General features: G+C 32.7%; 1 protein-coding gene across 1 annotated transcript; it reads left to right on the top strand.

Annotated features, from left to right (window-relative positions):
* Positions 1 to 299: 299 nt before the first annotated feature.
* LOC109802127 (putative pectin methyltransferase QUA3) lies at positions 300 to 6,518 on the top strand. The gene is made up of 7 exons (XM_083072945.1): positions 300 to 1,065; positions 2,727 to 2,930; positions 3,016 to 3,226; positions 3,315 to 3,576; positions 3,751 to 4,125; positions 4,732 to 4,827; positions 5,900 to 6,518. Exons 1-7 carry the CDS (start codon positions 637 to 639, stop codon positions 6,105 to 6,107), a joined length of 1,785 nt encoding a protein of 594 aa, XP_082929071.1. The 5' UTR covers positions 300 to 636; the 3' UTR covers positions 6,108 to 6,518.
* The last annotated feature ends 5,989 nt before the right edge of the window (positions 6,519 to 12,507 follow it).

Here is a 12,507-nt window from a genome sequence, read left to right as displayed (position 1 = left end):
AAAAAATTTTGGTAAATCAAAGACACCCAATTGTTTAAATTTCAGGATTGGGCTCTATGAAAAAAAACTTGTCCGGATTATGAATTAAGGTTTAAATTTCTGCCGAAAGGTGCACTTACGTATAGTACAAATGTTTCTCAAACAAGATTATCTGAGTGAAGAAGGATATAGGTGATGAAAAAACAAAAATCTTTGAATGGTCCAAAAGGACCAAAACCAGACAAGCTGAGCCATACCATGTCTTGCTTCTTCCTTTCACTCTCTAAACATCCCTTCACTCACCCACAAAAGATTATCTTGTTACTTATTTCAAGGTATTTTACACACCCAATTTTATAATAATAAAATATTATTTATTTTATATTTAAATCCTCATAATTTTATTTTTAACCATCACTTAAATACGTAAGTGCTTTTGTCCCAACACATGATCTAGCACCGCAACACTTGACCAAAACCGCAACAAACAAAGTTAGAGTACTTCTCTGTAAACTATAAACACACTGTATTTCCACCACAGAACAAACCCAAGCAACCCATTACTCATCCATGATCCATCCCACGTAAAGCGCCGATTTTTACCGCGGAAACCCGACACCCACATGACACTTTGACCCGATCCGTCGTCTCCTCCAAATGGGTCACTCCAATTCGTCGCCTTCCAAGCGGAGCCACGCGCTGCGGCAGTGGCGGCTCCTGGACCTCGTCTCCGGCGCGCTCTTCTTCCTGGTGCTGCTCTTCTTCGCCATGGTCTTCACCCCGCTCGGCGACTCCCTCGCCGCCTCCGGCCGCCAGACGCTGCTCCTCTCCGGCAGCGCCGACCCGCGCCAGCGCCACCGCCTCGCGGAGGCCATCGAGGCGGGGCTCCGCGGCGTGGAGGCGTGCCCCGCCGAGGCCGCGGACCACATGCCGTGCGAGGATCCGAGGCGCAACAGCCAGCTGAGTAGGGAGATGAACTACTACCGCGAGAGGCATTGCCCCCTCCCGGAGGACGCGCCGCTCTGCTTGATTCCGCCGCTGGACGGCTACCGGGTCCCCGTGCCGTGGCCGGAGAGCTTGCACAAGGTCTGTTGTTGTGTCTTGGTGGTGGTGGTGGTGGTGGTCAGGGTAGTGTGGAGAGTTGGTACATGTTTGCTTTCTTTGTGTGTTTTAATGAATTTTGGCTAGGTTTGGACCTTTGGGTAAACAACTTAATTAAGAACTTGTTTATTTGTTTGTTGTTTTTATAATTGAAGATTAAAACTTTTTTTTGTTTGTTTGAGCTGTTGGATCTTTTCGTAAGTTATTTTATATACCTTATAGAAATAAGCTAGAAATAACTTATGGATGTATTATAAGCTATTTTCGTAAGTTCTTCCAAACACTTACATAGATGGTTATGTGATAAGATAAGTTCAAATAAGTTGTAAATAAGTTTTTTTTTTCCAATAAACTCCCTTAATTATATTAGTAAAGATGTTTTACACCATAGTCATGCAGTGTAGAGTTTTTTTATATTATTAACTAATAAAAAGTCATTGTTGGTTTGATTTTTAAGGGAATTATTATAAAAGTCAACAAAATCACCGTCTATGGTGGTTTGTGATTGAATGACAGTGTAAAATTAGGTTACACTATTAATGCATAGCATTTTTTCTCTTATCTAATTACTTTAAAATTATTGAATTTTGTAATAATTCCTTTAAAAGTGATGTATAGGGTAGTTGTTAATGTTGACACTGACTGTGTATCAAAGTTAAACCCTTCTTTAATTGGGCTGCTTTGTTATTTATTGTGTATGTTGACTTTGGTTGACTTGGAGGAAAGGACCAAGGAGCTTGTTTTGTGGGTTTAGAATGGGATGGGGCTCTGTGTTTGGGGGTATAAATTGGTAGTCAATATGGTTCTTTTGGTGTTTTGGGGTCCGAGTTTTGAGAAGAAACTTGCATTTTCAGCTGCTTTTTGACCCTAGACCTTGTTTCCAGTATGACTCTTAAAATAGTTGATATGTCTTGGACCTTGGTGGTTGAAATAACCAAGTACTTGTGCTCTTGGGTTGTGGAAGAGTTCGTATTTGTAGACCAGGACCAGGATCACTTCATGGTGAGATGTCAGTATGTCATTTTTAAGGAAGTGGCCCTGACAAGCGTCTCTAATTTAGAGTTCTTATTGATATAACAAAAGGCAATGTTCATGTTTTCTAGCAGTGAAGTTTTGTGGTTACTAAAGCCACATTGTATTTGTTTTTAGAATCCCCTTGGACAAAGAAAATTCCCTTCTGAATAAGAATTCAAATGTTCTGGAAGAGGTCTCTTTGGTGATGGTGGGACTTTATTATAATCATGATGTGAGGCTAGTGGCCAAATAAGAATTTAGTTTATAGTGTGATGAAATTAAGAGATGGAATGGGAAAAAGGACAGAAAAGAGAAGGGTTTAAGTTAATTAATTCCTGCAGTGTGATCAATTTACTTCTATCAAGTACTATTTTAAATAAGAGATCTAAAAAAAATGTAGAGTAAATTCATATCTTGATAGAGCTATGTACAAAAGCTGTTTAAGTAGTTGTTTATACTTTATATGGATGCCTGGTTAGTTGAGGTTTCCCCAGTAGCTTTCTGTGATAGATGCTTTCCACCTTGATGAGGGGCAACAACAAGATATCATACTCTAGTTTAGAATGATGCTGCTATTTTTTACTCATTGATTCCTACATCCATCCAAAACATTAATAAAATATTCTGTGCAGATATGGCACAGCAACATGCCACACAACAAGATTGCTGACAGGAAAGGTCACCAGGGATGGATGAAACTAGAAGGTCAACACTTTATATTCCCTGGTGGTGGTACAATGTTTCCAGATGGAGCAGAGCAATATATTGAAAAACTTGGTCAATACATTCCAATAAGTGGAGGTGTTCTTAGGACTGCACTTGACATGGGGTGTGGGGTAAGGGCCATTGTGCTGTTTCCTTTGAGACCTTACTAGAATTTTATTGTTGTTTAACATGCAAACACATCTCATTTTTTTACAGGTTGCTAGTTTTGGAGGATATTTGTTATCTCAAAATATTTTAACCATGTCTTTCGCTCCAAGAGATTCACATAAAGCTCAAATACAATTTGCCTTGGAAAGAGGAATACCTGCTTTTGTTGCTATGCTTGGAACTCGCAGACTCCCATTTCCTGCATTTGGATTTGACTTAGTTCATTGCTCTCGGTGTTTGATCCCATTTACAGCCTACAGTAAGTTCTTCATTGCAGCTCACTTGTGCATATCTTCGAATCTCCAACATGCTTGTCACTTCCCTAATGCTGTAAATATGCATTGCAGATGCCTCTTATTTCATTGAAGTGGACAGATTACTTCGTCCAAGTGGATATTTAGTCATCTCCGGTCCCCCTGTTCAGTGGCCTAAACAAGATAAGGAATGGTCTGATCTCCAGGCTGTGGCAAGAGCCTTGTGTTATGAACTGATTGCTGTAGATGGTAACACTGTAATCTGGAAGAAGCCTGCAGGAGAAGCATGTCTTCCCAATGAAAATGAATTTGGTCTTCAGTTATGTGATGATTCAGATGACCCAAGTCAAGCATGGTAATTTCCAGCTGACTATTGCTAATTTTTTAAGTTATTTTTCCTCTTATTTTCCTTACCTCTCTTTCTTGTATATCATAGGTATATTTATATATAACACATTGGTGAATGCTATCATTGTTAAAAGATCTTATGATTATTTCAAAATGCAAAATTAAGTTGATCGTTTTACAGGTACTTTAAATTGAAGAAATGTGTCAGTAGGATATCTTCTGTCAAAGGAGATTATGCTATTGGGGCAATTCCCAAGTGGCCAGAGAGGCTAACTGCAACACCTCGTAGATCGACACTCCTGAAAAATGGTGTTGACGTGTATGAGGCTGACACTAAGCGGTGGGTAAGGAGGGTGGCACACTATAAGAACTCTCTAAGAATCAAGTTGGGGACTCAAGCTGTGCGCAATGTCATGGACATGAATGCATTATTTGGAGGTTTTGCAGCAGCCTTAAAATCTGATCCAGTGTGGGTGATGAATGTAGTTCCTGCTCAGAAGCCACCCACTCTTGATGTTATCTTTGACAGAGGCCTTATTGGAGTCTATCATGATTGGTGAGCTTTGGCTGATTGTTTCATGTATCTTCTCTTAAAAGGACTATCCAGAATCTTTAGAGCTCTGATCTTTTGGCACATGTCCTGGGAAATAAACCATTTTTTTAACTGATGACGCCATTTGAAAATAATATATCGTGGGAATATTGTGTTTCGCAATGATTATATTTAGTCTTTTAGACCAGAACACTGATTAAACTGTCATTTTAGCTCCAATTTTTACTAGTCCTAGATGTTTGTGGCTCTACTTTTCTTGACAATTACTGCTCTCAGCTCTATCTTGGGTCTGTCTCTGTGAGTTATAGATATGCTTGTATCAGAAATTCATAATGTGTCAAGCTAATATGGTTCTCATTTGAGTTTTCTTTAGACTTATATTGATGTTAAAATCTGCTCAATTAAACAATGATAAACCTTCTATGGAAAGAAATGAGAATCTTCTAGGTATCATTACAAAATAAAAACTAAAGCACTTAAGCTCTCTAAGACTCTTAGCTTCTTTGAATTTTAATCTAGATCCTGCTTCTGATTTTATTTAATACCTTTTAATATGCATTTCATTTTATAATGGATGAATTGATCTAAGCTGTATGGTTATGTTCTCAGGTGTGAACCATTTTCAACTTACCCTCGTAGCTATGATCTAATCCATGTTGCCAGCATTGAATCACTTACAAAAGATCCAGCTTCTGGTAAAAGCAGGTATTTTCATTTTTTACTGCTAATACGATGTCACTGCATCTGGCTTCTGAAGCTGTTAATGTATTGATTTGGGAGATCTCTTTTTGATACAAGGGACTTTTCAAGATCTCGGTGAATATATTGAATCACTAAATTGAAAACTCATGGTCATTGCTTATAGATATTTGTTAAGATGGAGAACAAAGAAGGAAAGCGAGAGAAACAAAAATTGATACTTGAACTAAGTTGCTCTTATTAACATGTTAGATATTAGAACTAGTAGTTGTAATATTCAACAGAAGCTAACTGGGTCGCCACATGATTTTCTTATATAACTAATAGTGGCACTTCACAGCTTCTTTGGCACATTATTTTAACATGATTAATTTTCCCCCTATAATATCAAAATGTTTATCAGTTTATGTCATTAAATTGAATGCATTTAAATGTTTCAAACTTCAGAATGTTAAAAACGAATGATCCACTTCTGCAACTAGGTTACATTATTTTGATTAGTTTGAGTTTTTGTGGCTTGCATAAATAAAGCCTTTAGATGTTCTAATTCTTTTGTCTGCTCTGGAATAATTGACTAAAGTATGGATGAATTAACAGATAGTCAAGACTTTGTTGTACAACTTGCCTAGATAGCCAGTGTCCTTCTATTAAATTCATTTCAGATCACCACTTCCAACAAATGTGTCTTTACTGATGCAAAATGTTACATGCATAGGCAATTGTTCTTTTGAGTAATGATACACTTACACCAATTCATTCATACAATAATTTGTACAATATCATTTTTCTTATGTCTACCATCTCTGTCATTAACAAATTTAATAATTAATGCGTTAAGAAATGATACATCTATTCACTTTATCAATAATTAAGCCGGAAATGTCTATCACAAGGAATTTGCTTTTTTTTAATTGATTCCTCAAAATTGGATAAAAACATTTTTTGAATGAGTTATTCAACTCCAGGGATGAATAGAGAGTTACATATACAAAAAATGATGTACAATTTGTTGTATAAGTATCATATCCCTTGTTGCTTATAAACAAAGAGCATGCCTAATAGCTTCACACCATTGCAGATGTACTCTTGTTGATTTGATGGTGGAAATTGATCGAATGTTGCGTCCTGAGGGAACCCTTGTGGTAAGGGATGCCCCTGAAGTAATTGAAAAAGTAGCTCGCATTGCTAGTGCAGTGAGGTGGAAGCCTACCATTTATGATAAAGAACCCGAATCACACAGCAGAGAAAATATTCTAGTTGCAACCAAAACCTTGTGGAAGCTCTAATTCTCATTCCCACTTACACACCTGAAATTTAGATGAAACCCCCTTTTCCAATTCTGTGGGGGTGTCAAAGATATCTTCTCTATGCATCAAAGGGATGCAGTTTTCTAACTTCGTTCAATATTCTCATAAAGAAGATAGTGAGGTTAAGATTTGAAAAAGATGGAAGACCCTTGTGCAGTTTTACGTGGAAAGTGCAAACCAGTGTTGATTATATTTCTACTCAACTTTAAGAATGAGTTGTAATTCAAAACTTTTATTTATTATTAAAAAGGAATTATCATTTATTCTAATTCACCTACATTTCACCCTTTGTTTTCTTTTTTATTTGTACTTTATTGTGAATTTTTAGCATGGATTGTAATATAAGGATGAATTTGGAAAAGTTGAGTAAGTTAAATTATTTTAATATTCGATTATGTGTTTGAGATTATACATCTCACTGGTTTTACAAAAGCTATTTAGAAATCAATACACTTATATATGAAGTTAACTTTTTTGCATAATAGAAATTATTTGACAATTACATTTTTATATGAAGAAAATATATAACCTTGTAGTAAATCTTAATATAATTTCATGTAAATGTTTCATCCCCCTATTATATATATATTTGCCACTTGTAATTTAGACACTAACGAACTTCCATCTATAAGTAATAAGAAATAAATGCAGAATAATTAAAAAACAGATCTTGAGCTGTTTTTTTTTTTTTTTTTTTAAATGATAATTAAAAAATGAATATGTAAAAAATTTATGATAACACGAGGTTATATTTAAAAATATCAAATTTTCTCCGAATATTTAAATATTAATGTACTTTCATGTAAATTATTCATCTCTGCTGTACATTTTAATTATGTAATGTAAATATTAATGTGTTTTGCAATTTTACTCATGGGTTCATCCCAACATAACAGAGAAGGCATGAAGAGTGATAACTTAGCTGGTGTATTTTGTCTTCTCTGTTCTTGATTATCTCTTTTACTCATTTAGTGGACAGATTGGATCAAACCATCTCCTTTGTCGGCTTGTGTAGATTGCCACTACTTGGACCCAGCCCAATGTCAACCAAATGATATATACACCTCCTTTATTTTATTTTTTTAAAAAAATTCTAAAATATTCTTAATGTTTTTATTCTTTATTTTTTTTATTCCTCTAACTTTCAATTTAACGTTTTCTTTTCAAACATTTTATTTCTTTTCCCTTTTAATTTTTATATGCACATTCTTATTTTATTCTCTCTGCACATATTTCAATGAGTAGTTTTAAGTTTTTCGGTTCTTATATTATTTTTTTCTCTCTTTTAGTTTTTACATGCACTCGAATCGTAGAATAGGTGTGCGATGATATTGTGAGCGCATGTGACTTTCTAAACAATGTTGAAGATGTGTACTTTTTCTTCGAATACTTCCCTCATTTTCTCACTTCTAAAAACCTCGACATTAAATTAGTATTCCAGAAAATATTTTATATAATTTTAATTTTAATATTTTTTGAAATAGTAAAACTAGTATTTCAAAAAGTATTTTTTGGAATTATCTTTTTTCATACTTCCAAATAGTACTTTCTAAAATACAACATTTATTACTCTAGAAAGAACTTTTTGAAATTATGTAAAATAGCATACTTTTAGAAAGTATTTTTCGAAGTACTAATTTTATTGTTATAAAAAGCACTCTTCTAATAGTAAATTTATTGCTCTAAAAAGTTCTTTTTAGAATAGTAAGGTTAGTATTCTGAAAAGTAATTTCTATAAATATGTAAAAAGACACAATTCCGGAAAATATTTTTTGAAAAACTAATTTTACTATTTCAAAAAATATTTTCTAAAATACTAAAATTAATGTTTCAAAAAAATATTTTCCATACCTCTAAATTTAATATTGTGATTTCTAGAAGTGTAAAAGGAGACGAAGTACATGAAGAAGAAACACATATCTAACTTGACACATTTAATATTATCAAGGAAGTTATACATGTCTACAATGTCATCACTGTTGAGATTTCCGTTGAAGTACTTTTGTTATAATTGTAAATCAGTTTAATTCTATCAACGGTCTCAAACACGGCAAGTATACCGGCCGTTCAAGTAGTAAAAATATCGTATCCACAGGGATTAGAAGGTAAAATAAGCATTTATTGACTATTCGTGACTAAAGAATAATTCCAATTTATAGTTTGTCATGTAAATGTGAGATGAAGAGCATGACTATTGGAATGTTAAAACTATAAAAAGATTAGTTTTAGAATGGGAAAGAGTAGAAATGGGATAATGGTATTGTGAGGCTGTGGGGGTCAGATTTCACCGAACGTAACACTAATGTATCCTTAATCTCTTGTTAAATTCATTGCTTAGTCAACCCAATAGTTTACTCAAACCTAATCCCTTAGAGAAAGAGCCTAGGTGCGGATATTGAATATCAATCCCTTGAGTACCCAATACCTACACCCGCATTACGGGCTAGGGTTTAAGACTACTAATGGTCAAGCTCTATCCCTAGATACAATCTCCACTAGGCATATGTTCCAGAACTAATTTCAAAGGTATTTCCCAATACTCAATGGAACCTTAAATCATGCAAAGGGTGATCAATCCAAAGCAAGCATTAAGAATAGAAACAAACACAACAAAGAATAAAACAACATGTATATATATCATTAAAACCGTAAAGATTACAATAGAGTACGTTGGTTACATCTAACCCCACAAAATGGGTGAAACCACTCAACAAAGAGGGCAAATACAAAATAGAGATGGAAGAGGAAGTGAAGAACCGAAGGAAAGATCCGCACACGGACGATCCCAAGCCCTGGGAATCCCTTCCGCAGCTCCTGGAGGCGCCCAATGTGAGAATGGAGAGAAAGATCCCCGAAAATGGCTTCAAATACGAGCCTGAGAGATCAGATTAGGGTTCCGCGCCCGGCGCACAATTCTTCGCGCCCGGCGCAAGTTCTTCCAGAGAAGTCAAGCACTCTCTGTCTCAACACAAGTCCGGCGCAATTCCTTTTGCGCCCGGCTTAATTCCTTTTGCGCCCGGCTTAATTCCTTTTGCGCCCGGCGCAATATAACTGGCAGAGATGAAATACTCTGTTTTTGTCACGCCCAGCGCAGGTTATATTGAGCCCAGCGCAGAACCTCTTCTCTGCTCCTTAGCTTCTTAGGTTTCCAATCCTAAGAGTCTTCAATCCTCAAGTCACTAGCTCAATACCTGCACAAAAAATGAGGTGTATTAAGGTATTGTTAGCTGAATTTGGGTTAGTTATATCTGCACACAAAATAAACCAAAAAGAGAACAATTATATTGCAATGGTTCAAAGGATGAGTGGAATTTGTTCAATAAGTCTCATCCAAAAAGAGGTAAAATTGAGACTTAACAATCACCTGCACTAATTCTACGTCTTGAGTGCGTGTAAAAACTTAAAGAAGGAAAATAAATAGTAATAGTGTGAAAACTGAAAGGAGGAAGAGGGAATAATGTGAAAATTGAAAAAATTAAAATTACCTATTGAAATAAGTGAAAATTAATGGAAAAAAAAGGTTAGAAGATGCATATAAAATTTGAAAGAGAGTGAGAGGGAAATGTGTGAAAAAGAAAAAAAAATATTAAATTGATCATTAGAAATATAAAATTAAAATTTAAAAATATTATAAGAAATCATCTTTTAAAAAAAATAAAAGAATGAGTACTTATTAAAAAAAATGAGATGTATATACTGTGAGCTCAATATTTATTTATAAGAATTTATTTAGTTTAATGCGCTTGGTTTACATCTAGTAAAGACACATATCAAGGTTAGTCCTAATGGCATTTTTTTAATAATAAAGTGTCCATATTTTGGTAAAATGATATCATACAATAATAATTATAAAAAAAATCTTGAATTAAATTATTTAAAATTAAGCTTGTAATTAAATAAAAAATAAATTAGAAATTAATTTTTTTTAATGAATGTGATATCCTCCCAACATCAAGAAAGTTTTTAATTTTTTAAGAATATGAATTTAAGAATCTTTTTATGTTTGATTTATTATTTTAAAACAACATTTTTCAAAAACATTATTTTTCAATAATATGTTTACCTATTTTTCTCATAAAATTGTTCCCATGATAAGTAAAAAAGCTAACTTTCTTAACTTAGGAAAAAAGTTTTATTGCAGTAAAAAAAATTGTTACTTTTATTGACTTATTTAATGTGATAAATAACTAAAGCTTTTGGAAAATTTTATTAAAACTAAACATAAAAATATTTGATTTTCAATAAATATATAAATATTTTCAATAATATTTATCATCGAACAAACATATTTTAATTATATCTAGAAATAATACTTTTTAGGATTTATTATGATTATAAATCATGATTATTATACATAAGAAAAAATTCTTATACCAAACACACCGTTAGATTAAAGGACACATATCGTAATAATTAAATGTCTTAAACCTTTTCTCTGAATTAAAAGCATAGTAATAACAATGATTCCTTTTATAACAAAATAATGATGCAATATTTAATAAAAAAATATTTTATAACTATTAATAATCAATAAATTAAATAGATATATCGTATTAATATCATAATTAAAAAATTATTAAAAATTATTTAATATATTGAAGTAAAATAAATTAAAATAAACTTAGAAAAGTTATTATTACATCATTATTATAATTTTTATTAAATTACACTAAAAGTTGAAACTTTATCATTGCTTATTATTAACTTTAATAAAAGTTTAAGTTTATTGTTAACAAAAGTACATTAAAAAGTTATTATTATATCATTATTATAATTTATAATTCTTGTTAAAAGTATACACTTAAAAGTTGAAACTTTATCATTGCTTATTAATTGATCTCGGTGGTAAGAAGCTTATTTCTACTAAAATAAAGTTTAAGGTTTAAAAAGTGTGTATAGAAAAGCTAAATCTCACTTTCTAATGCACGTTGAATTTCTCTCAATGTTAAATTTGCTTTCCATGCAATAAAACAGTGAATCAAACATAATACATGTTTGGTTGTTTGTTAGAAGATCTTTAACATCCATTCCAAAAGTAAATTTGAAAAAGTTCTTTATTTAATTTTCAATTCAGTCGGATTGTAAACTTAGTTTTATCTTAAAACCCAATTTGAAATCGAAGTAAACAGAATGCTACTCTTACACAAGATGTTTCTAAAATTAAATTTAGTCAACCATAGTCCCAAAATACACTATGAACCAAAAGACAAGATGTGTTAAAACTTTGTCTCCTAAAATATACAAGTTGACAAGGTTAGATTCAAATTATAACATGATAGAAACAATAAATAAGTAGAGACCTAAAAAAGTTACTGAGGAAGCATCCTTGCATGCAGAACCCGTGTTACATTTGCATGTAATAAACCTGAATACACACAGCCTACACACATTCTTTATTTTGTGCACGTAACGTCTGTGTCTACGTACGTGAATATTGACGCGCACGATAATATACCAACTTAGTATTATTACACGAATACTGATAATATATATATATATATATATATATATATATATATATATATATATACTTCTTTAATACAATAATAATAATACATGGCATAACACATTTACTTCTTCTTCTTTTTTTCTATCTTTAATTTTTATTTAGGTGATAACTAGAATTTGGATGACCATCATTTTCCTTTATCAATTCTTATAATACTGTTAATAATTTTAAATAAAATGTAATTTTTGAATAATATATGAATCATTAAATTATAATTATGCATTATCTTGATTATCAACGATAAATCCTATAAACTTGTGGTACTAATAATATTTAAAGAAAGAATTGTCTCGTATGGTGGTTCCAAATTTCAAGCAAAGACACTCCACCAACTTGCTAAGCTCTCTCATGACAATTTCTTCTTAAAATAGCAAACTTCATCTCTTTGTTCACTCTCTTCGTTCAACGCCCTCAAGATGCAATCCTACATAACACACAGCTATTGGACTGAATTATACAATTTGCACCAATTTTTGATTGGGACATATAGATCAAGTTGTAAAGCAACATCTAAACATATATAACACATTGCAAAGTTTCACTCCTTCTCTAGGATCACAATTCTCTTCTTAATCGTCACAACTTACTTTCAATTGGGCAGTTTTACAGGGCATCGATCCTTGCATAGCTTTTATCTTGAGTAGAAATGTAAAATTTTCAGTCATGTTATTAGCCTTTCTATATCAATATAGTCCACGTTATTTCTTTTCTCATCATCCTTTTAGAACTTCTATTCCTTTGTGATTCTTAAACATGCCTACCAAAATTTTCCACTGCGCTCAATCAAGCTTGTGTTCATCTATTGCCAAAGCAATCATCTTTCTAGTGAAGAAAGTATGTGAAACATTTGTACAAACATTCATCTTTCTC

Source organism: Cajanus cajan, chromosome 4 (genome assembly GCF_000230855.2).
Source record: "Cajanus cajan strain Asha chromosome 4, NIPB_CcT2T_4, whole genome shotgun sequence".
Classification (NCBI taxonomy): domain Eukaryota; kingdom Viridiplantae; phylum Streptophyta; class Magnoliopsida; order Fabales; family Fabaceae; genus Cajanus; species Cajanus cajan.
This window is presented reverse-complemented; position numbering and strand designations above follow the sequence as displayed.

Excerpts from the sequence above, each read along its gene's own strand:
- LOC109802127 (XM_083072945.1), top strand. The coding sequence starts at position 637 with ATGGGTCACTCCAATTCGTCGCCTTCCAAGCGGAGCCACGCGCTGCGG. Across the intron at positions 3,227-3,314 it reads GATCCCATTTACAGCCTACA|ATGCCTCTTATTTCATTGAA; the intron begins GTAAGTTCTTCA and ends TATGCATTGCAG. Across the intron at positions 4,828-5,899 it reads CCAGCTTCTGGTAAAAGCAG|ATGTACTCTTGTTGATTTGA; the intron begins GTATTTTCATTT and ends ACACCATTGCAG.